General features: G+C 39.5%; 1 protein-coding gene across 7 annotated transcripts in view; it reads right to left on the bottom strand.

The window, feature by feature from the left end:
- Positions 1–987: 987 nt before the first annotated feature.
- The window catches only part of BMPER (BMP binding endothelial regulator), a 167,097-nt gene continuing 141,647 nt past the window's right edge, over positions 988–26,437 (bottom strand). For 6 of the 7 annotated variants that reach the window (XM_068670404.1, XM_068670402.1, XM_068670406.1 and 3 more), the window contains 2 exons: positions 9,072–9,202; positions 988–2,921 (listed from right to left, as the gene is read on the bottom strand). In XM_068670404.1, coding sequence (XP_068526505.1) covers positions 2,740–2,921; positions 9,072–9,202 — 313 coding nt within the window. In that variant the 3' untranslated portion in view covers positions 988–2,739. The remainder of the gene's footprint in view (positions 2,922–9,071; positions 9,203–26,437) is intronic. The other variant, XM_068670407.1, reaches the window with a different exon arrangement.

Below are 26,437 nucleotides of genomic sequence, written 5' to 3'. Positions count from 1 at the left end.
ACAGATAAGGATATAAAGCCCATGCAAAGTTGAAATGTGAGGGTAGTCTCTAGAAAAGCAGACCTCCTTTACTTTAGATTATACACAAGAACTGGGCAGATGATAGCTCCACCATGGCCTCGATAACTGCGGCATTTGGAGGAAAAATCTCTACAGCACAGCTCTAGGGCGCAATCAGACAGCTTAGAGGTAAAACCACTTTATTCCTCAGTCCACATCACTAAAGCAGGGGGCTGCCCTTAATTAGGCAGATGTAGAAAAGCTATACTGAGGAATGAGTCATTTTGCAGTGACCTGTAGGTCAGGTTTCAAACTGAACCATTTTAGGACTAAAAAAATAAAGAACTCATCCTACAGACAGTCTGTGTCACCTCTTCACCTGGCAGCAATTAAGCATTGCTTGAATGCAATCAGTGGCCTGAGAGAGCTGGAGGGCTCTCCCTTCACCTTTCACTTACCTTCATCTAACAGGAGAAGAAAAGGGAAGGACACCTCTATACACTGTTCATCTATGCAATTCACTTATTTATTTATTTATTTATTTATTTATTTATTTATTTATCTATTTATTTATTTATTTATTTATTTATTTTGTTTTGGAAACACAGTAAGTAATGAAAATCAATCAGTAGTGAAAATCTATCCTAACCTAGAGCTGGGCAAACAACCTTTTTAATAGTTTAAATGCCGTATCTGTGGTATAACTGTTGTTCAAATGCCGTATGCTGTGGTATAACTGATGCTTTAGATTATTTTAATGACGGCTATTCCATGTTTTAACTCCATGGACCAATTGCAATTGTTTTCAACTTTAGCTTCACTATTCAATTATCACATGAGCCGCATAAAACCCTCTCAGTTTCCTGCTCTGACAGAATCTGCACATTTGCAATTCTGCTTCCCAGCGCACTTGAGTATGTGGCTTTGAAACCCACTCTGCCAGTAAAACTGAATTATTTGATTGTTCCGAGAAAACGAACACAAAAGGGACATAAAAAGAGCAAGCTGAGTTTATTCAAGATTTGGACAAACATCTGTGGAATGCTCCTGGCATTATTTGCCCAGCTCTTTTTAACACTGTGGTGGTACAGCATTTTGAACAGCGTGGTGTCTATGGTACCCATGCTCACTCAGCATCTTCCTCCAAGACAGGATCTCAGACAGGCTGTATAACCCAAAATGTGTTGTACCCACACACTCACTGCAAACTCAGACCCTGCAAAGCTTCCTGGAGGGCGAAGAATTAAAGGGGAAAATTGTTCAAAGCATCACAATGTGCAATTTCAATGTAAGGCATAATCAAAGTAGCTGTGTGGGAGGATATTACTTCATTATAAACCTCAGTCAGATGTCCGAAGATTTCTATCATCTCAAGAGAACATTCCATCAGGCTCTACAAGAGGTTTTCCAGTAGAAGAAAAATTGCTCTCCTCCCCACACCCCCCCTATCCCCCCCTCTTCAGGCTTGAGAAAGTTGCATGGCTCTTTTAACAGTTTCTAATGAAATCCCATATTACTGCTGCTCCCCTGGGAGACTTCAAAAGTCATGCAAACTTCACAGAGCCCGTATGTTCATAAACCTCAAGCAAAAGACCAGTAAGGAAATAAATTGCAGTTCTCCAATTAGCATCTGACATTCTCTAATGTTTTTTTTTGAAAGGGTGAATTTGTCTTTTTTCTTAACCATGCTGATAGAATAAATGAGTTACTAAACCCAGCATTATTTCATGTTTTAAGGCACACTGAAATCAAAAACTCCAATTCACGGTGGAATACGAAACAAACACAGCAATTTAGAACATGCTAAAGGGGCTAAAACATGCATGAATATTTTCTTCAAGCTCCTTATTGTGTATTCACAGCTACTGCCAAGCACAACAACATAGATGGGGTATTAGGATATGAAATGGGAAGTGGTCAAATTTTCAAAGCAGGCTGCTGGGTGTTGAACACTTTTGAAAATCTGGCCCTTGACCCTTGGTGGTGTTCCAGAAAGAAATCTCTCTCTGCTGGCACTTGGCCAATCAGCTTTGGAAATCCTTTTGCACAGTTATTTCAGTAAAGCATAAGAGCTGATCCTTAGCTTTCTCTGTGTGATTAAGCACTGTCACCAATCACTATGCAGCTCTAAGGTACGCATGAAATATTCCTAGATAAATCCTCCATCCCCAGAGAAATGTGTTTCCTGTACAACTGTAAATCCAGGTTCTGTGTTGAAACTAATCCAGTCTGGCCATGCTGTGGCCCTAGGAAAGTTTCCTTGGAAAAAACAAACTCATGCAATGGTAAAGTCAACCAATCTTTTCATGCCACTATATTATATTAAAAACACCTGGTTTATTTATACAATGACTTACAGATTAGGGTTTTAGAAATAACAATACATAAACTTTATAGCAAAAAATATACATATAATATTTCATCCTTCTATGATATATAGAAATGATGTATATTTGTGTGTGTACATATATATAAATATATGGGTTGTAATTATGTTTAGGGCACTTGTGTATAGATATGTGTATCTACATACACACAGTATACATTTATTTATCTTTGTTGGTGCCATGTGTGTATACCTAAGCACACATAAATACACACACAGGACCATATTTACACTCTGTGAGTAGATGTGTACATTGCAGAATCTGCACACAAACAGCTGTAGTCCTTCACTGGCTGTGAGCATCAGGGGGGTCAGTGACGCCCACGTTAGTGTCCGCTGAGAGAGAACAAATGTCATCGCTGCGGGCATAGGACTGGCTTGATGCATCTTCCTTTGTGAAGAACTAGATTTGCTGGACAGTGGCACCCTGCAACGCAGGGCTTGTTGCATGGTCCAATCTCATTCCAGTTGTCACATGTTTTGACACATCCCGGACCACAGGTATCATAAACTGCACCGTGTTTACACTGGGTTGCTGAAAGACAATCAAAAGGAACAGAAGTTGAGTGTTACACAAAGCCAGGTAAGGACACACAAGAAAATTTACATATCTTGTTGCCTGCTTTTTACTGCAAATATCAAAAGGTACATTTTGGTATTATGATCATCTAGAAGAAAAAGCTAATTGTAAAGAGATTCCACTGCATGAAATGCAACATGACTTTACATGACAAATGTAAAGGTAGCAACATTCCTAATCAAAAAGGTATCAAGTTCTTAGCAGTCTTGAACATCTTGAGAATTTTAACAAAACTGACAGTCTATAAACCTTTGGCAAAGTTTCTGTCTAGAAGCAGATCTGTGTCTTGTATTTAATGACTAGCATTTTTTACTTACTTGTTATAATGTCTTTTATCAAAAATTCCTGAAACATTTACATGGACAGTTATTACCAATTCCACTATTACAGAAAAAGACAGTCATTCACCACAACAGGCTTTCTATTTCTAAGATTATACTTTCAATATTGCATATTGTAGCAAACCAAAACTATGTTGTTAATTCAGCAGCACCATTTCTTTTATAAAAAAATAAAATAAAAAAATCAATGATTTCTATCTTTTGTGCTATTTTATCAAGGAATCACTGAGAATGAGGATTCTCGTACCTAATGATTCCAGTATCTATTCAATGATTTATGTAGTTGGCAGTTCAATGGGTTTCCAACATAAAGACTACTGCAGGCTCAGCTAAAAGCACTATAAGGCCACCAGATCAATATTTAAACTCTTAACATTTTATATCCTGCCTTTTTAGTATGGAGAATAATCCATGGTTCAATAGCAAATAAGAGCCTGTTACTCTTTCTAACAGCTGTGCTGATGGCAAAAACAACTGTTAAAATAGTTTACAGATGGTAACAGACTCTCAAGCATCCAGAAACATCTCTTGCTATTTACAGAGAGGTGGCTGAATTATAAAAGGTTTCTTCCATTTTGGGAGAGATTGAAAGTGCAGATTTTGTTAAAGAAGAGTACTGCTCTGGACAGAAAGTACTGTTTTGTTGTGTGGACTAGCCTCAGAGTGTCACTACAGTGTTGCTATTATTCATAAAGAGAATATGTGCAGAAATAAACTGATTAAAGCACTAAAGTCTCTAAGAGAGTTACAGGAAAGATGGAAGTCTTAGTGCTAAGGCATCATAAATTTAAGGGGTTCTTCTGCAGTAACAAAGTGATCTTCAAAACAGCATCAGCTTCTTGCAAGTTTTACTTCTTACACATTTTATAGCATCTATGCAAATGTAAAGACAGCACTGAAGAAGGAAGGAATTCTGGAAAGTTCTCAGGACACAGGTATTAAATGTGCAAACAAAAAGATGGCTAGTACAGCAGAAAACAACCTTGGAGTTACAGAGAATCAACATATAAATATTAGAAAGATATTAGATATAAGGTAGATATTAGAAAATAAAGTTTTCTAGCTCTAAGCAGGAAAAAGCACTAGAAAAAGCTACTTAAGAGCTCTGTGAGGCATCTCTTATTGAACATCATTTTAGAATAAGTTGGGAAAATTATCTTTTAGGAATGTTTGAGATGATAGGCTTATTCTGCCTTTGGGGACTTTTTTTCAAGCTTTAGATTTCTATCTTCCTCTGCATAACTTCTGTGCACATTGAAGAAGAGAATAAACAAAAGGAAGAATTTAAATGAAATTTAAAAGGGAAATAGGAATTTCAGAAGGTGGAAAAAACATGCAAGCAATATTATGCATACAGTAATACACTAGATTCACTACAAATTACACTTACACAATGTGTTAAGAATAGAGATCAAATCCCTAGAGTGGAAAGAAAAATGTGCAGAGTTTCCAGGAGCTTCCAAACATATTAATATATTTTGCAAACATATTAATTGTCTATAAAAGTAGACTGAGATGCTCAAAGCACAACATGAGTTGTCTTAAAGAGGCCGTGACCTTAAGATTTTAGCCTGTATAGGCTTAATTCCACAAAGCTTTATGGCAGTAATAGCCAGCCTATTTATTCCACCTGAGCTCTTTTTGGTGCCTTAGCTGTTGGTTTTGAGGAAAGTTGGCTCAAGGTTTCCTTTCCACTTCCTCATGTCTGCCCCAGAGTAAAAGAGAATATATTACAGGCTGCCTTCAACAGCTGTGGTACCCATAAGTTCTCCCCAGCTCTACTCTACCACATAAGGATAGATGCCCTCTTGCATGTCCAGATACTTCCTTCTCCTTGAGATGATCCCATGGAGAAGACATGACGTCTCTAATTTCTGCTGTAGTCAGTCCATAATGGGGTTATTAACTTACTGCCAAGGGAAAAATCAGAAAAGTACAATAGTTGCTGTTAAAGTTCCCCGGATGGTTTTTATTGTTGAGTGCTTCAGTTGTTAACATGTGGTGTGATTGATCCAGAACATTCCACGTCATCAACAGTTTAAAAAATAAAAATAAAGGCATTCTGCAGTAGGCTTCTCAGGGACTGCTGAAATGAATCAGTACCTTGTAAACATGGAAAACAGAAGTTATGCCTTTGCACCCATCTTTTGAGGCAAATTCCTCTCTTATAGAACTAAGTCCTGTTAGTAATAACTTGCTCAGTCCACTAGCAAAAAAAAGCACAAAAGTTACTAATAATACTGCATTTTGCAATGTTACCAGTCCCAACAGGATTTTTCCACTCTTCTTCTAGAACATGTGTTTGGCATGACAGATGTGAGCTTCCTCAGACCACTTTCTGAGCTGGCAGGACGATAGCCAGCTCCAGTCCAGAAGCCATATAGTCACATAAATACAGCACTGTGCCTGAGCTAATAAACCCTGCCTAATAAGGCTATACAGTTTTCAGACCAGAGCTGGCTTATTCCAGCCAGTTTGGCACTTTCACAGAGAAGGCTTGTATCTGTCAGCACCCGTCTTTGTAGACATAGCTGTAATTTTTTAGGAGGAATTTTTGCTCCCCGATATAAAAGTCAAAGTACCTAACATGGAACTGCTGAAGACTCCCCTTGTAGTATGATATCTGGTAAATCTGCTTCCACAGAAATTTCTGAGCTAGTATTTGTGCATAAGTGCATCATGCAGCTTCTTGTTGCATAGTTTGGGCTTTCAAGGTGTTTTGAAGGACTTTCAAATTAGATGTCACTTGTGGAGCTTGAAATTCACAAAATGTCCTTTAAACACAGAGAAGTAGAAGGCAATAAACCTGAGCACTGCTCTTATCATGATACAGTTCTGTTGATCTTTCAAACTTTCAGTTTTTAATAAGTTTCCACTGAGAAGTCAGAGTAGCCTTCCCCCTTCTGATGCATATTCACATAGAATTAGAAAGATTAAAGAAAACCGAGATGTAGCAGGTAAAAAGAGTGACTTTGGCCAGAAAATTCCACAGCAGAGAAGAGGGGACCCAGCAGAGAAGAGTGAAAATCAGATACAGGCTCATCTTCCTCTAGTTTGACTGATCATTGTCTAGCCTGACTGATCATAAAGGGATGAAAGGAGAAAATTGTTCAGCTTTTATGAAGTTGTTGGAGCATGCCAGCACATCAATGCTACCATGTGCACTTTGCACTCTATTATATTCCCTATCTGCTTTTTCTGTGTGGGTATGTCCATGGCAGGGAGTTACTGACATCAGCCATCCTAGAGTCATCTTTCCCTCAGTGCCCTTAGAAATTCAGCGTTAGATTGCTATGGCCCAAGGCCTTTCACCATCCTCAGTTTACTTAATCACACTTTTAAAATTGCTTCCTTATGATTTTTTGGGGCTTAAAATGTATATATATATATATTATATCTCCTTTTCAAAACCTCTTCCTTCCATTTCTATCCCTTCTATTCCCTCTCCATCATATTCTCTTACTTCTTCATTCCTTCTCCCTGACGCTCCTGTTTTTGTTTGTTTGCTTTGTTAATACATCATATTTTTCCTGTGTCTGTCCTAACAAGTCTCACTCCTCATGCAAACCTGAATTCCTTTCCAAACCCTATCAGTTCCCATTCAGATCTCACCAATCATCCCTAGCCCTTTTCCATACTCATTAGCTTCTTCTCTTCACCCCTCCTGTTAAATGATACTCCCTTTACTGAGACAGCCTCAAAGGACAGCAAGCCTTGCGCTGTAGTATTTCACAGAGGACTTAGAGGAGGATATGATGCTGCACTGAGGAGGGAGGAAGAGCATGTAGGGAACAGGACATATAATTCAGCTTTCTGAGCATCCTGTTTGGCTGGCTGTCCAGACAACACAAGCTTTCTAAAGATTATAAAAATGAGTTAAGTGTGCAGCAGTCAGGGTAGAGGAGCTGGCAACCACACAAGATCTGGTTTTATAACACACAAAAGAATAATTAAAACCTGACTATACTAATAAGTATACTCCATTTCCATCAGAACACAGCTCTTCCAAGTATCCCACCAGCTATGAAATGTCAAACAGGAAATGAAAGTCACAGAACGCTCAAGTTTTATTACAGATATATTGTTTCATACCCAGAAACTTTTATCCATAATTAGGACACAATAATTGTAACTATGAGTTTGGGGAAGAAAAAAGTAAGTTAAAGAATAAAATCTTGGTGCAGGCCACTGGTAACATAAGGACGCATTTTACAGATGCAGTGGATGCACTTTAATGCTTACCGTACAACTCACTATAGAAGATCGTGCTACTTATTTAACACTGTATGCTAAAGTAAGTGTTTTGAGGGTACTTGACCACATACAGTTTATCTATATTTTCTGCTTAACAAGATTTCCCCTTCCCCTCTAGAAGTCTGAACTGAGGTTAAAAAACTCAAGTGGATTTAAGAACTTCTTTCATTAGCTTTAATGGAATACGTGTGTTTAAATTCCTTCATAATGTTCGCTCAAGGACTTTTTTTGCCTTAGAAAATGTTCTTGCCCCTGGTAAAATGACAGAAAAAATGTGAATAGAAGCCTCAATTAGTGAACTTGTGATATGCCAACAGTTGTATAAACTCTTTAAGGCAAGTACTGGAGTTTTTATTCATTTTACGGCATCTTGTATAGTGGGGTCTTGGTCTGAAGAGCTTTGGTCAAAAAAAAAAAAGTCAGGCTGCTTATTTCAGTTTCCACATGGATCTGCTACTGGATCGATAGATTAAAATTGTATATGTTATTAGTGCTGAGACCATATCCTTTAACAGTGCTTTCACTTACTGACACCCTGTTTGGATTGTTCTGTTCCTTCATAAGAAAAAATAAGCCTTTTGGGAACAGTAAATCAAATGTAATTTGCTCTGTCACTCACCCATTCCTGCTATTGTGCCTACAACAGAAAAGGAAATTGAAGTTGAGAGAGTAGACCCTGAGCCACACACAATCACCAAAATAGACCACAGAGCAATAGCTCTTTGACCAGCACTGAGTATCTTTGTCTCGTTTCTTTCCAACTACTGTCAATGGCTTTACATAAATCTGAATACATTTCCAGGCAAACCAAGGCTGTTATAGAGTGTCATAAATTAATGAGACCATCATCGGGGGAAATATTAATCTGTAATATTGCATTTTACTTCAAGTGACTATGACCACAGGCCACCGCTTCTCATGGAAGCAATTACTCACAATTACTTACAATTAATGCAGTCCTAATCACATGCAGAATTTGGTCCAAGTTCCAGACTTAATGCATGTCTGCATTTTGATATTACCATTAAAGACATTCTTTCTTCTTCCCTTGTTGAACCTTCTGCAATCATATATGTATTTTGTCTCAGGAAATACAGCTGTGCTTTAACAGGAGGTCAAAGGAGTTTAAACATTATCTGCAATCATATGTGGACATACTCTGAAAGGAAAAAGCATGCACTTCTTCCAGAAAGTACATAAAATGTACATATGCTAAAAGTACATATGCTAGTACATATGCTAAAAGTACATATGCTAGTACATATGCTAAAAGTACATATGCTAGCTAACATTAGAAGTGGCAAGTTTTGTAACTAAATAAACATCTGCAGTATTTGATGATTCAGAATTGTTCCTGGTAAGGTCCCTCTCCATACCTCAGCACATAACTTCACTGATGATGTAACTCCAGTTCTAGCCAGGTCATTTCTGATCGTCCTCCACCAGCAAAAGGATAAGAGCCTATTAACCTAATCACTGGGTTACAAAGATGCCATCCCAAAATTCTTACCTGCACAGTGCTGCTCAGGTACCCACTGGACTTTCAACCCTTCTCGCTGACAGGCTCGAGCATAGGCCAGGAATGATTCGCAATAGCAGTTTTTATGAACTGGACACTCGCACATGTCTGTCACACAGGACCTGCAGAACAAAGCCCCGGAACAAATAAGCAAGGAAAGATTTAGCAATTATCTCACCAAGGTTTGGAATCATTTATTCTCCAGTCACACAGAGTCTGATGCCACAGAAAACTAAGCAACAAGAAACTTAAACATTTGCTTTTCTGCTGCCAAATGTAACTTCATGTCTCTTTTTTGATGTGCTGTTCTAATGCAGGGAACGCTTAAGAGCAACAAGGAGAGAACCACATGGGAACAGGGATGTGAGAATAAGAACCAAGAAATGCCAGGCAGAGAGGACCAAGACCACAGTGGTAGGAAGCAAACTCCAAAATGATTTGCACCAACACAAGATAAAGGCTTCTTTCCCATTACTGGAAAGTTATAATGTAATAATACTATTAATAACAAAGCAGCAGTGTTAAATGGGTGACTTCTGCAGGAAATGAGCACATGTCCTTCAATGCAAGGAATGAGAACTTCTCTCCAGGTCACCTCCAGCTTCCCCCCACTTTGAAGGCCCCAAAGCAGCTATATGTCTGTTTTCTCAGCAGCAACACTGCCAAATGCACAACTAAATGGAGACAGGCTGATGCAGCATAGCTGAGCAGTTCTTATGCTAGGAAACCCCCCAGGCACTTGTTAATAGCACCATCTTCCATTGCATGAGATGGAATCACCACAAAACATGTCAGGGAGCAAAGCTACTAACATGGCCCTAAGAAAAACTGCTACTGCGTTTGTCACCACTATATTTCAAGTTAGCTAATCCAAAATATGTGCCCATTTGGCACAGATCTAAAATACAACTGGCAAGAGACAGCAGATTTGCAGTTGACAGTTTCTGCATATGCAAAATGCTTAAACGCTTCTGCAAACACAGAAATGCAAATTAAGAATTGCCAAGTATCTGCTGCTCCAAGTGGAGGGAGGGACAAGGTGTGAGGAAGACACACAGCCCGTGTGAGGAAGACACAGTCAGGGCCTCCATTCTTCTGCTTTCCAGGGACTGTTCCGTGCATGGACTGTGAGGGTCAATGGGCAAGAGCACCTTGCACCCTAGGGTCCTCTAGGGTGCCTGAGAGATCAAGGCAACACTTGTGAGAAGCACAAGATCTCCAGAAGGACTAAAGTCACAGATGAACTCTCCATATTAACTGCTCTTGCTGTGGATCAAAAATTCAACTGTCTTTAGGAAAAAGATGGATATGGGCCTCCTTTTCCAGAAACCTTCCCGATAGCTAGTGTCTGGAAAAGGAGCAAGCATCTCAGCAAATTAATCTAATGCCCTTATGCCTGTAGGATGCTTTGGAGTCACTGGGAGATCTATTCAAAACTAGGTGAGAGGATTAGAATCATAGAATCATAGAATCATAGAATATCCTGAGTTGGAAGGGACCCTTAAGGATCATCAAGTCCAACTCTTGACACTGCACAGGTCTACCCAAAAGTTCAGACCATGTGACTAAGTGCACAGTCCAATCTCTTCTTAAATTCAGACAGGCTCGGTGCAGGGACCACTTCCCTGGGGAGCCTGTTCCAGTGTGCAACCACCCTCTCTGTGAAGAACCCCCTCCTGATGTCAAGCCTAAATTTCCCCTGCCTCAGCTTAACCCCGTTCCCGCGGGTCCTGTCACTGGTGTTAATGGAGAAAAGGTCTCCTGCCTCTCGACACCCCCTTACGAGGAAGTTGTAGACTGCGATGAGGTCTCCCCTCAGCCTCCTCTTCTCCAGGCTGAACAGGCCCAGTGCCCTCAGCCGTTCCTCGTACGTCTTCCCCTCCAGGCCTTTCACCATCTTCGTAGCCCTCCTCTGGACACTCTCCAACAGTTTCATGTCGGACAAACTTGTTTTTCCCTTCTGCCAACAACACACCTTTAAGAGGAATATTTTCCCTTGTCAGAGTTACTGGCTGATTCAGTGACCTTTTATATGGTTGTGCCTAACAGTTCTGCTTAACATTTCCATCAGTGTTTATTTTTACTGTCAGTGAATCCCCATCGTGAAATTACCTAAAAAGTCAATGTGACAAATAAGCAACATAAGTGCTAATGTAAAAAGGTTACCTGTCCTGCATTTATCAATATATACATAATATGAATAAACAGAATTGCTTTGGATCAAATATATATAAAATGTTCACATTTACAGACCAGTGGTTTTCATTTGAAATAACTTTAGTTTCCAGGGGCAATGTAGCTTTACTTTAGTTCTGTGGTGGGGTCCCTTTACATCCTTTCCAGTAACAGATGTTGCTGCTTGGGTATAACAGCTGATAGGCTGTAAGGAACATATCAGCACTATGTCTTTGGCCTTGTTTGACATTGTTAGCTGATAAAAGACCTTGTGTAAGCACAAAGGGTAACCTTTTTACATGACACACTAAATAAGTTCACACTGTTTCCTTTGGCCAAAATGTGCCTGTGATCTGCTAGCATTCTGTTCTGCCCATAGCATGAACCACTTCATATCCCCAATGCCATTTGGAATATGTATTTCTCTTTTTACAGGGAAATAGGTGCTTGTTTGCTACTGCAGCAGATTATTATCACAAAGAAGATCTGTAGCTATCTCCACAGATAAAGTCAGTAATCAAAAATACCATTCCATCATCTCATCATTTCTGTGCTAGCTAGTAGTGTTTTACTGCTCCCCACTAAGATTTACTTTCAATGCCAAAGGTGCTTAGGGATGCTTGCCAGTGCCAGGTTGGTTATGTGTTCACTGACTTCCTGCCTTAGAACTTATAAAACCCTAAGCCTGAGGTACTTCTGCTTTTGAAGCATAACTGCAGTTCTTACATTACTCAGAGGGGGATGCCACCTTCTGCAGTGAGTCAGTGCGGTGACAGCTAACTTAGGTGCTTGCATCAGGTCAGGAAATCTCAAGGCTCTCCATCAATCACTTAGTCTTTCTAATTAATACCACATTTATGGTACTCTTCATGACCAAGCCCGGGCATGGTTTTGTGGATTAGGGAGGCGAGGGCAGTGTTCCCAGCCTGCAGGATGGCAGCAGGGCAAGCACACTGTTTGAGTCTAGCTGCTATACGCATGTGCTAGATGATGCTACACCATTAGCCCTTGGCATTAGAATGGCTGTAGGCATCCAGGCAGGCTCCAGAATGAAATGTGCAGTTTGGCTGGGATCAGCATTATTTGCTACGGTGTTCAGCATGTGTGTTCACTAAGGAAGGTAGCATGCCACATTCAAAACAAACAATACTCTGATTCATTACACACCTAATTGCTTGTGTAATTTTTATTTTCCTGAAGTGTTTTATCCTGGTGACAGCTGCTGGCTCACTCCCTAGGCTTGGCTGAGGACCAGTCATCAGACTGCAGATGTTCTATTAATGAATTACAATTTCTAATTATTTTTAAGCTTAAATAATTATGAAAGATGATAGTAAAGGAAACTATATGCACAACTGCCAAGCCCAGTCAATCAAAATAAAACCTTTTTATTCCTTGTAAAATTTCTTAGTGGCAAGTTTAAGGCATTAATAGTAATATTAATATTATTTGTAGTTAGATGGATTGGTAGTTGGGTAGGAAGGAAGGGGTCTTTTTATATCACTTCTCAAATTAGCAGGGAGCAAGTATGTGGTCTGTTTGATAGCCAACAGAGTCATTGCTTCCCTTCAGTGCACCCTGCGGGAAACTGTGCCAAATCACCATGACAGTCAAAGGGCAGTTCTGGGAAAGGACCCCCCTTTTGCTATGGGGTGGCTACTGAGGGAGTGTTGGCACTGTTCCATGGGCAAACTTTGGCACTGGTTCTGTAATTCTTTTTCCAACCATGAATCCTTTTTGTATTTAATTATATTTCTCAGAGTTATTGTTACAGTTATATTGGAGAGTCATTAGGGAATGCTTCATTATATAAATTTACAATCCTATTCTTGTGTGCAGTCCTCACCCATTCCCCTTTCAAAAATCTTCAGTATACCTATGGCTTTTTTTCACCTTCTCCAGTGACTGACACAATTCAAACTTCTTTGTTAGATTCTGCAACTCTAACTGCATGTATGCAGAGGCTTTGGGCTTATCTGTACTCTAAACTGACCGTTCAAACAACATAAAAATACTCTTTTACTAAATTGTTGGAGTTACATCAACAGTGAAGCCATACTGTCAAGTTACCATACTGCCCACTGAAGGAGACTTTAGGCCTTCTGGGGTATTGTGATTTTTCCAAGAACAAAACATTTGCTTTAAGTGAACTAAAAGTGAGAATACATTCCAGAAACTTAAGCATCAAACCATTAGAGTCATATAGAAAGAATCCCACAGGAAGACCACAGTGGAAGTCACTGATAAAATTAAGCTGTTTTACCTGCTATGGAAATACATCCAGAATACTTGAATCAGCCTTAATTCTGCCCATAGTGGAATCATATCAAAATGCAATGATGTTGTGGTCCAAAATAAATTTATTTTAAGGACATATTTATATTTCTAAAAAAAATATTTGTCTGTGCTGGTGTCCTATTGTTTCAACATCTTAAATAGTAGAGAAAATCTTATCACCACCAAATGTAAGGAAATGGCTCCCAGAATCATATTTTCAGAACAGGACAGAATGATGCTTAAAAAGACAGGAATTTTGATCTTAGGCAAACTGACATAATTATTTATGCATATACATAATTGTTAAGTCCTCTTACTCAAATCACACACACTTGTGTAACAGTGAAATAACCCCAGAGTCCATCTGAGGAAGGTCCAAGGGGACAGTGAGAAATGTTGTTTCTCTCTATTACTCATCCTTTAAACTCAGTCACAGCTTCCCAGATCCCTACTCTCTTGCTGACATGCTCTTTTAAAAAGACACCTTACCAATGACCAGTGTAATATGTGCATATACATACCTACATGTGGAACAAAGCAGACTTTTGCTATTCAGTCATTTTCTCTGCATAGTATTTGAGATAAATAATGCAGCTCACATGCTGTTCTCCCAGAGAAAGATGTACAGTGCAGAGAGACATGTGGACACTTAAGAACACAATGAATAAAAGGCTTTGAACCTGTTCCTATTCAGCTAGGGAAGAAGTACTGTTCTTCCTGTGAGCCCTCCTTCTCAAAAACACTTTATTTGGAGCCCCAGCTCCAATGTAGGCCTAATTTAGCACCAGTTGTGAACCCCAGCTCCAAATAAGTACCCGAGCACAGCCGAACCTCTCAGTCCTCCACTGGCACTAAGTGCCTCACTGTGATTCCTTTTGATGCTGCCTGTGCTGCCTGCAGGGTGTGTGTTAGAGATGGTGCTAATTGGGTGTGTATAATCACAAACTGTTGCAGAGGGAAATCCATGAAAGTGAAGGCATCCGGCAGCTGGGGGACACACCCTTGAAGGAGACACACATACACACACTGCTTCCACAACTTCAAAGTGAACTGGATGAGTATGCTCCTTTAGCAACAGCCCTTTTTCACATTAAACCATGGAAAGTCTCCAAGTCTCACAAAGGGCAAAGAATTGAGTCCTGTGCTACATGTTCTGTGAAAAAGGAGGAAAGATCAGCAGTGAATCCCACAGCTTCAGTCTGTGCCACGTGGAACTGAAATTGCAGATATTCAGTGTCACTTCCTAAACATCATCAGTCCCTCCTTTCACTTTGCAGTGCACACAAATCCAAACACTGTCATATCAGGAAGGACTGTGCCGTTTTGCATTATATACATATGAAACCTCATTTCTCAACAGGAATGGGGGCACTTTTCAGACCTTCTGGTACTTTCAGGAAGTGGCTTTCTGCAGACAGAAAACACTAACATCCTCCCCTTCACCATTACACCACTAGGTCTCAGAAGACTTTACAGAAGATCTTGGAGTTGGTGCATCACCATCCCCATTTTACATACATGAAAATTCAGACATCAGTCCATGTAAGGGCTTGTCCTCCATACTGGGCATAAGCTGTATGCTTACAAACTCCATTGACTGGAGGGTCATTGGCCTAGGGAGAAGCATTAATCTCCAGTCCCACCAACCTGTGAGACAGACTTATCATAAGAACTTACCAGTATGCCACATTGGAGTTTTGGTACAATGTTGGCCTATTTTAGCACCGGTTATGAAAATAGCCAAAATCTACACAACAGTGAGGCTGGGTTCCTATAACCACACTGAAGTACTCACAATTGAGCAGCAAAACTCAGGATTTATTTTTCCTGATCCAAAATTAGACCTCCATTTTCCTCTTTCATAGGAAAAATAAAAACCAATGGCTTCCGTCAGTAGCTCCATTATTAGAATAAAGTTTTTATGGGCTGTTTTTCCTATAAAGTTTCAAGGAGTTGCCATTACTTATGGCCCCCACCAGAGAACTTATTTTACAAGGTAAAAAAATGAGAAGATGAGCCATGCTCCAATATATAATGCAAAGGCTCATGCTGTTCCTGTTGTAAACTGTATTTTGTCTGTATGTGCATGTCTAATCTTACTGAAGTATTGAAGCTTGTTATTTACAGCTGGAGTCTTTTTATGGCTGAGAGGCTTGAGATCAGAGCCCTGAGATCATTCTCGCTTTCTTCAGAATTTATTAATTTTAATACAGAAGCAGCAAATAACTCATGAGGGAGGTAATTTTGGAGGCTACAGAAATACAAAAGTCCTTACATCAATTGAGCATTCATTCAAAGTATTTGCCTGGGGGACAGACTGTTTCATGCAGCAAAGGCAGTCATTTTCATAAAGCATTTCTTCTAAGACCAGATAAGTATACCTGCACCCTCCATGCATTTCCTACACATTAGAACAATGGTAACATTTCCTTAAATTGCGGATCTATTAAAGGCATCTATAACAATGTTAGCAACACTCCATCACATTGTTTCTGGTAAGATCTGGATCAAAAAACTCTAAAAACCTGGGAGCAGAGAAAGAACTCACAGCACATCTTCTGTGAGCACTGCAGAGCAAATCTACAGCAGGTATATACTTTCCATAGGGAAATCTCATTCCTATAAATAGATGATTGGCTTGAGAATGCTTGAGAGTATCACAGTTATTTTTGGTTGGTTTCTGAGGAGGAGTTTGCAACATTTGAATCATGTGTTTGAATTTCATCCCAGTCCCTGATTTTTGTGCAAATTTGAGTCAACCATGGATGGTATTGCCATGAGGAGGCCAGCAGAAAAAAAAAAATGTTAAAACACACATCTCCACAAAACGGATAGAGCTATATGTGGTTTAAGGTTTCTTGGGCACAGCAGTCACTTTACACTCACACCGAAGAGTCCTAATTTAACTGCCTACCATTGTTCCTGCTCCAGAGATAGACTTGGCACTCAGAGTCAATTAAACAAAATTACACAAGATATTCACATCCATCCCTGCCATGCCAAGGCACCCTTCCAAAAGATATTTGGAGGAGTTCAGTCAACTTGGGAAAAGGATGTTTTAAATGAAAGTGATAATTATTGTTGGTAATTTCTAACATAGCACAGACAGACAGTAATTCAATTTTGATTCCTTTGCATATCCAGCTCCTATAAAAGTAGTCAGAACCCATGCTTTCTTCAAAAAGTGTAAGCAAAAATGATATTTTCCAGTGACACTGAATAAGTGAAGGTACATGCAGACTTCTGAAAAAGCATACTGTGCTGCACAATATCACCATAAGCCTGTACCACATGCTGCTAAAAGTATTATCCAAAAGCCTTTGGAAAATGCCAAAAAGAGTGTTCTATGTGTATTTTTAACCTTTATGAAAAAAGAGTATACTGTGCCAGATTTGCATTTTATTGCCTTAACCAACATTACCCACAAGAATATGGTAAAATGAACAATGAAACATTCTGGAACATTTTCTAAAACTGTATCAAATTAAAGTTCTCAAAACAGCACTACTCTGACATCATATTTATAATCTTCCCTGACTATGTAGTAGCAGTGGTAAAGCCATTTAAAAGGAGAGAAGGGGGAAGAACCAAATAAAGAGCAAAACAGAAGAGCAACCTTCCCTACTTCTTTCTTCGTATTTCCCCCAATGTCTCAAATAGGCTTTTTCTATCTTGTGCTTGGACCTTACAGGCATCTGTGGGTTTAAATGTTCTTTCTGGTCCTAAGAATGGAAAGGATGGCTAAAATCCCTCCGTGGGGAAATAGCTGAGCCATGACTGAAGAAGACAATGAAGTCCCATGCTGGGCTCCAAGAAGCATCTGGTATGACTCAGAATATTTCCTAGAGCTGAAGGTTACAATACAGTTGAGCAGCTGTCTTGCTACCTTTACTGGGAGTGGATTTTTGCTGAAAATCTCCAGCAGAATAGAGAAATGCCATCCGCACACAGCCCTGGAAGAGCTGACCCCTTGTACTCTCACTCTTTCAGAAAGTGGGAAAAGGTTTTCCCCTGCTATTCTGTTTCAGTTTTGCTGGGGCATGCAGAGTGTAACTTTTAAAGTCATGACATTCGAAAGAAATAGTTGTATGTATGAGAACTCAACCACTTTGGTTTGAGTCTGAGTTCACACATAGCATATACCTCAAAGTGAAACTGTTAAAAACAACTTCCCTGTGCACACAGGATTAGCATTTTGCATCCAGAATTACTGGAACAAAGAAGACACACAGCATTTCAAGTATGTGCCCAATACCACACTGAAACATGCCTGTTTATAATTGCCTTCTTTTACTTGCTTACTCAAGCAGTATGCATGCAAGTTGTTCCACTTTTTTTTTGGTGGGATTACTGAAAAAAAAAAAAAAGCAAAAAAACAAACAAACAAACAAAAACATTTGGCTGCCTGTATGTTGTATGCTCTATAGCTTATATATTTGGTTGGAAAAAACAAGGACCATAATAACTGCTATAGAACAGACAGTTTCCAAAATAATTATTAAGAGGCTAACTGCAATAAAAAAGTTTGGACCAACAAAAAGATACAGATGCATAGTTAGAAGTATCACCTGGAACATGACACTGGAGGTTCAAAAACTGGAACCTGGTTTCTGAGGACACATATTTCTTAAGTTTATATCCACAGTCATACACTTGCAAATGTGCATCACATAACTAGTAAAAAATATGCTACCCAATACAGCAGATCATGCATTTGTCCAAAGCTGTCTGGCAACCAGTCTTGGTGCCCTGAGGGCTTAATATTCAGAAAGAAAGTCACCTCCTAAGGGATTTTCTAGCAAAAATCCCATCTTTCACAGTCCCAGTGACCTAAGGACTGCAGCCTATTTGCTTGTCACTGATTCCCTATGGCTGTGGCTGTAAACACTGCTGCAGTGTTTGGGCCACACTGACCTTCTTTCTGCATCCAGAACCCCATCGTCTCTCCTCAGAACCCACAACCTAGACAAATCCCCAAATTTCACAATCTTCTATTTTGGATTTCTTAAACCAATGAGATTCCTTATTATTTATCATGTTCTGAAATAACACATCAGTATTCAAGCTACTTCAACTGACCACTAGCATTTCAGATGTGTAATCAAGTCTTTCTTATGAGAGGAAAAGATAGGGACAATGTCTTAGTGGACCTTCTGAATATCCATACTAATACTTTTACACTTTTGTTTTTCTCACTATGTGAGAAACCTGCCTAGCCTAGCACTTACACTGCTAATGTGAATTTGCCTTGCAACTGAGTTAATCCATGAGGGAATTTGCAGTGTCCTTTGGCATAGCTACCACAGAAAATGCACCTTATTTTGCACCTTTTGCATTATATAATTGACATAAAATTTTATCTTTTTCTCTGTGCCTAGACTCTATTTTTAAAGAAGATTCCACCTAGTTTCTAGTTCTTCAAGCAGAGAGTGAACTGTCATATCTTACCTACAGAGAGAAAACAACAGTCATTGCAACCCAGGAAAAAAAAAAAAAAAAAAAAAAAAAAAAAAAACTGCTTTAATATTTAAATTCATAGCATTCAAGTGGTTCTTTCAATCAGCAGTTTAATTTTGTTTTTTACATTTACAGTGCAAATGAACATGGCAAATTAATCTAATATGACTGCATAAACTTTCACTGTAGTAGACAGAGAGCCCATTAGTGTATTCTGTGTGACAGTCCTCATCCAAGAAAAGCCAGAGTTGTCAGGACTTTATAAACATCCTAGATAGAACCTCAAAAATTATTGAGAGGTTTTAAAGTCATGACCTTAGAGAAACACAAACCATCTACATATTGCCATAGTCATGAAATAGCCATGTAAAATACCACAAGATTTAAATCTTCTAAAATAAAAAGCAGGTCATCTACTCTCTACCAACTAAATATATTGCAATTCTGCTACGCTATCTATCATAAAAATATGCCATATCCAATAACGAGCACAATGAGAACGTGACACAGGAAATATTTCCAAAGTGTAAATGTAAACTGAAGTTATCTTCAGCTTTTGATGATGATTCCCTGTATATATATCCAAGGAGGTCTTGTGATACCTCAAACAGGCTGGCTAGTTTTGAAACTCTCATTCTTAAACTCTGCAGAGCCCACTCTGTGGCTTAACCCGTATGAAATTAACTTTGATCAAGCATATTTTTCCTCTAGGTGGCTGCAGAGCATTTAAAAAGTTGCTGGTTCCAGATGGAATATGAGAGAGAGAGAGAGAGTAAGGGAAAGAGTAGACAGGAGATCGTTACTTAGAAAACAGCCTCCCTCCTCATCTTGGTTCCTTTACAAAGCAGAAGCCAAAATCCTATTTCAGCAAAGTTAGATTTACCATGAGCATGTCACACTACCACCGTGTCACGCACACACATTGCATTTAATCTCAGAAGTTTCACTCTTTGCTCACCATCAAAGATAATGGGCTAGAAAGAGGACTTGCAAAAAGTGGCACAAGGGCCAACTTACCTGAATTGAAACATTCAAAAAACACTCTCTTCCCAGTTTTATGACTTCCTGTGTGGTCTTGGCCCAGACCCATAGGAAGATGTAGGCACATTAAGGTATGATTTAGGCAGAGTTCATACACCTGAATCCAAAGCTGTGGTCCTGGCTTGGTTGCCCTGACCCTGTCAATGCATCCTGGCAATGCTGGAGACTTAGTACCTCCTTTTACATTTCTTCAGACACATCTGCTTTTACTCCACATGTTTCCAAGGCTGCATGGTCATTGGCAGGGATAGGCTCAACCGGCATCTCAACCATGAGGGCCTCTCACCCACAGAGCCAGGTTGTCTTAAAAGAGTGGCAGTGCTGTCATGGTCCTGTTCCAGTGAGCGTAACAGCTTGACAGTGGCCCAGCATTCAGCCAGGAGTAAGGGAGCTGGCTTCTAGTCTCTGACCTATGGTCAGTTTTGGCTTAGTCTGCACTTCACATAAAGAAAGCTTTAGATAAGCGATGCTCTGTGTGCTACAACAGTTCTTTAACCTTAGTGCAAGATCTCAACTGTAAAACACCATACAGAGCCTGAAAATACTGTGCTTGAAATGCTGGCTCCGGTGAAATCAATGGTAATTTTCCTACTGACAACACAGAAGTCAAGATTCAGAACCATCATCAGCTTTTCTTGCTGTACTTCAAGGCTTTGAAGGATCCAGACGCTTTCAGGGCATGGTTATACATTAAATTCAATCTTCCTGAATTAAAATGCTATGAATTAAAGTTTCCTGTACTAGACATAGTGACTCCACGACATATTGGCCTTGCCCAGGAGCCACAGGAACCCACAAGAATATTATAAAGTCAGAATGACCTAATTCTGGGTGAGGTGGAATGAGATGATGCAAGAACACAGAGCCAAGGTTTGTTCTTCATGACAAACTTACCTTTCAGTGTGTTGGCTCAGGCACAGTACTTTACTCGGCTAAATACAAAGAGAGCTCTGATGCAAATCATCAGTCTTTAAAGTGAAATGTTGGCCATGACCATGAGCAAACCCTCCCTATCACACAAAATGATCACAACCTCATTAGGTCCACACTTCTGAGTTATTTTTCTGCTACTCTCTTGGTGATGCCCAGTGGTGAAGGTAACACGCTAAGATTACTTCTGGGGTTTGTCTTGTATAAAAAGTCCTAAGCATCTGAATTTGACTTTGCTTCTTTTTGTTGGCTAAGTGGAGTCTTTACCAAGCAAATTTGTGCCTGGTGTTAGCCACTGTGAGGATGTTGCCTGATGGAGCCATAAAGCAATTCATTCTCTCTCCATCACTTTTCACTCCATAAAATCTTCCCTGGCCTCCCCACAGAAACAGCAGAAAGATCTCAGAGCAGTACCAGTTTGTTATGAAGCTTGCTGTCAAACTTGGCAGTGGTTGCAAGCTACTCTCAACATTTCTCACCAGCGAGGTTTGTGGGTAGAAATTGTCAGCACAGGCTACTCCTTTCCACCGTCAGAAGCAGGGAAGCAGCTCAGCTTGGCAAAGCAGCCAGTGCAGCATCTCTCCTAAAGAAGCCCAGCTGACAGCAGAGGGAAATCCCAGAAGGTAATAAGGAAGGAAAAGCTGTTGCTGGAGGTTACACAGGCTTCATAGTTATGTTCTCCATGGGTCCTTGGGAACCGCAAGGTTTAGAGTCCATACTTCTGGGAGGCCACAGATTTCTTCCCTTTGAGGTGAGCATGTGGCACCCACTCGGTAGATTTTCTGCTCCCATGGATCTTTCCACAGGTGGGGAGCCTGAGGGCCCATATGAAAGCATGAGCAGATTAGCTCTGTCAAAACAAAGATCCTGTTTTTGTGCCAGTAAGGAAAAAAGGAGGGAGCAGGGAAAGCATAAAATAGAGTGTATGATATATAGAAGGAAAATTGGTTTTTAATAGAATCTTTTCAAAGTTTTCCATTAAGCTTTGGTCGCTTGCAGTGCAAGTTTTGGAATGCAACTCCCTCATCCCCTCAGGATGGTCTGCATTTTATTACGTTAGTAAGGAAGCCCAGCTTATTCCTAGCAGAGCTACTGTATGAAACATTTCAATCTCAAGCCAAAGTGGCAGGAGTAAAAAACCCTCCTGCCTGATTGATTTTCAGCCACTATTCTGGTGCCAGTAATTTAACGCAATTTTTATCATGTGTAGAAGAAACTTTTATTACCAAGCAATGAGTAAATCAAACAGGATCACATCGTAATGAACAAGATGATATGCACCCAAATGTTACCCATATGATCACTACATTTCAGCTGAGATACTTAACCAGAATGAGCAAAGGAATATATCAGAGGAAGGGAGGAGGCACTGGTTATGAATCAGGGGAGATGAGAAGACACTAGAAACTCATCCTTCCCTCCCACCTTCCTTCCTTTCCTTCTTCCATCTCCCATTTCAGTAATGCAGGCCATATGACTATTAGGAAAAGCTGCATTGAAAGAAGAGGAATAAGAGCAATACCAGTAGTCCAGGAGAAAACAAAAAAGATGGGGCAGTACCGTAAGTCTGTCCTCTGGGAGCATGCAAGGATGTGGAAGATGCTATTACACATATCAATAGCAATTCTTACAGTTCAGAGACATTAGAGAGACAGAATGAAAGCTGTACCTACCAAAATGAAACCATAAAAAGGAAGAGGCACTTTGGTAGGATCATAGGAGTCTACAGAAATGTATATATTTATACCTATGTCATATCAGTCTGTGTATAAAAAGTAGCTGTGGTCTCCAGAGATGCCATTTAGGAGATTTAATCAGCATTGGCAAATTGCTACACACTTAAAAATCAGGGAAAATGACTGTCTTTAAGACACAATTAGCCTTGCAATGTAGCAAGTCTTGTCTTCACCAGGTGTCTCATCTTCAGACTTACCTTTCCTGGGTAAAGACTGCACCTTCTGCTTTGATTCATGGTAAATTCTGTAGAAAGTGATACAAAAAGTGATGTGTTTTGTCCTTACTCTCTGAAGTTATTTGTCTGGATGCAAACTTTGAGCCTCTGCTTTCCCAGAGTCTCTCCCAGAGATATGTGGCCAGGGCTCATTCCTCTGAGATGCAACATGGTGTTTCTTGAACATGTTGCCCAGAGAGAACTATTTTTCAAATAATTCAGAAGAAACTCTCCAGAGTGTATATACAGATTTGATCCTGTTTTAGTCCTAGGTCAGTAATGCAACAGGCTGTCTATTGGACTTCAGGTTAAACAAGGTCTTGTTTACTCAGTCACCCTTGTGTTGCATTTAATATCTTGCCATTTGCTAAAATTATAACACAACAAGATGATCATAAATTTTAACACTGTCTTCCTCGCCAAATAGATTAATGAAATCATATAGCATCTCCATGGAGATTTGTGCATCTTCAGCACACTCCACGTGGATATCAACTGTTGTCGGACTATACGTCTCTCCACTTACAAGTAAAGAATAGCACTATTTATGCATTAAGAATTTCTTCATATCTTAAGATCTACTTACAGAGATTATGCTATTGTGAATGTCAAGCCCAGTGGTTCTTAGCAATCCCTTTATGCAACAGTAGCAGCAGCCATGGAAAGAAAGAATCAGGAGGCAATGAAGTCCTTGATCCCATCTGGGCAAAGAGTACAAAGGGAATCATCATGTCTGCATGAAGAGAGTGATGGTGGTGGAATATTAACAGAAGAGGCAGAATCCCTGGAGTCAAACACTGTGGGAATGAGTAAAAGCCACAGAAGGAAATGGAGGCTAAAGAGAAAGGCACACAGTAAATATCTGCAGATGCTGTCATTTGCAACAAGGGCTGAACCAACAAGGACATAGTCACACGTTCACATAGCACCTACTAGCTTTGGGGGGAGGAAAAAAAGGGAAAAAAAAAACAAAGAAAGAAAAAAAAAAAAACAGCCTCACCAGTGAAGGAATATTCTTTTTAAGATCAAAAGTCAAGCAGCAATAAAATCCGTGTCAAAAAACACAGACAGAGGAGGTTGTGCATAGTCACTTTTGAACATCTGCACAGAGAAGCCACTTAAGTAACCATGCAACAGCATGGAAGAAACATCTGCAGTGTGTAGACCACCAGCTGTGCAGTAATAATACTTTGAATATCCAGAGTGCCTTTCATCTGAATACTGCAAAGCATTTTCCAAACAAATTAAGCTTCACAACACCACTGTGAGCTTCTTATTTAATGGTAGGATTATTTCATCCTGCACCAAAATGCCATTGCCGCCAGAATGAAAACTAACACCTGTTTATCATCTCACAGAAATGTTGTACAATTTACATGACGGGAAGTGACAAAAAGGCTGTAGTTAAGTTAAAGTGCAGGAAGACTTGAGGTGGTCAAAATTAAATGTTAGGAAAATGAAAACAGAGTATCACCCCCTTTTACTTTTTATGCAAAATGTCACATTAAGTTTTATGCCCACATGCTGTTACTTTTTGGTCTTTATTTCACATTAGGAAAAGAATACTTCCTTGGGTATATACTTGTAGGGGTGTCTACAGATGTGCTCAGAAGTACAGAACATACCTTTCCTGGTTGTGTACACTCAATAAAATGTATTGTAGTGCATTGCAAATAGCTTTCCTTTGTACTCCTTCAGATCTGTTTTTATAAGGCATCCTGATGATTATACTAGAGCACTGCCTCCTAGGCAACATGCTATCTAGTAAGTCCTAAAACAAATTTCTTGCTGTGTGTACTATCAGCTCCACAGGGTACTCCATGTAAGCAGTTCTGTCCTGATTCTGCTAGGTTTGTGCAATCTGACTGTACATTCCTCAAGAACAAGGAGAAAGGCTGGAGAACATGATACTTGCAGATAGGAAATATTACAGACAACCCATTATCATTTCCTCTCTTTTCTTAATATGATCACTTTTCAATCCAATGGAAATGTTAGTGGAAGAAGTAGTTTGATGGGTAAGTTATAGCAGCAAAGAAGACTACTTTATTATCCAATGAAGTTTTCTACTGACAGAACAATGTATAATTGTTCTATATGGGAGAAACCATTCCAAAATTCTTTAAAAATAAAGAAATATATATCTTTAAAATGAAAACTTTTTTGAGGGTATCAATGAGATTCTTACCATGCTTGACACTAACACCCTAAGATGTTAACGTGTGAGGAAGGCTTTTTGATGCCACTGTTAAACAAAAATTGTAGCTTGGACTTGCAGATGGCTAACTGAATTTTTAAGACATTGTTAATGATATTTGGATATTAAGCAAAAAGCTCTAGCTTCAGCTAAGGGGGTATATTGTAAACATTTCCACATTGATCGTCTCTGAGTTGGTCCCAGCTGGGCATGTGGTGGTTAACCTCAGACCAACTTTTCCCTTCTTCTAAGAAGTTCGTTATAAGAGGATACTGCCTGGCTTGAGAAAAGAAGGTTCTTTCATGATTAAAATTTTCCAGAAACACTTTGTGTTGGTACAACTCTGTCCCTGCTGAAGCCCAGGGTAAAACTTTTTGTCTATAATGCCAGGTAAGGTTGGCCAGTACCAGCTGCTTTTGACATCTCATCCCACACGACCAGCTCTGAAGAAGTTCTCTCATACTCACATACTGACTTGTCTCCAAAAAGAGCTGTTTCTTTTCTCCATGGATGTAACTGAACACCTGTGCCAAGTTACTCACTATCCCGCCAGGACTGACTACTTCATTTTAAATAAACCATAAAATGGCATGAATTACTTGGGGAGAATAAAATGTTCCCTTTCAGTCTATAAGTTCATTATTTTTTCTCTTGTATGCTGTTTTTATGTTTGTTTCAGATGATTTTCCTTAGCCAAATTTCAAAATAGCAAATAGGAAGAGTAAGTCTTAAAAAAATAAACGATATCCTTTTCAGTTCTATCATACATAGGATAAGCAGTTATCTACTTTTTGATACATGATCTCAACCTGTTCACAGCCTCACCAACTCAGAACAGCACTGAAGAACTAGAGACTTTGAAAGGTTTCTGTCCCTTGGAATATTAACATTTCTTACCAACATTCATTTCCATTTTGTTTTTGTTTTTTTTTTTTTTTCTGAGACCATAACATTCAAATTATATTTTGTGTTTCAGTTTGGATAAACCTCAGAAAAAAGCTGAAACCTAAGTCACACACCAGCTCTAACTCACCAGTTGTAATGATAGCATAGCATTGTTTCCACAAGACGAGGAGAACCAAAATCTTCAATACCAGACCCTACATCTGTTCCAATTTAGTAACAAACTAAACTCATTCTCCATCCCCCATAAGCACATCCGCACATACACACAATGGAACACTCAATTTTAAGGACATTTGTCTCTGGATCTGGATCCATGTTGGGCCACTGCTAGTTTCCAGACACAACCATAAATCAGTCCAGTTTCACTAGAAAGAAAGGAGATTCACAGAGAGCTCCAGGCAAAGATCTCTACCCAACTTTCCT

The sequence above is a fragment of the Anas acuta genome, chromosome 2, assembly GCF_963932015.1.
Source record: "Anas acuta chromosome 2, bAnaAcu1.1, whole genome shotgun sequence".
In the NCBI taxonomy this organism is placed as follows: domain Eukaryota; kingdom Metazoa; phylum Chordata; class Aves; order Anseriformes; family Anatidae; genus Anas; species Anas acuta.
The sequence above is the reverse complement of the archived record's forward strand: the minus strand, read 5'-3'. Positions and strand labels throughout refer to the sequence as shown.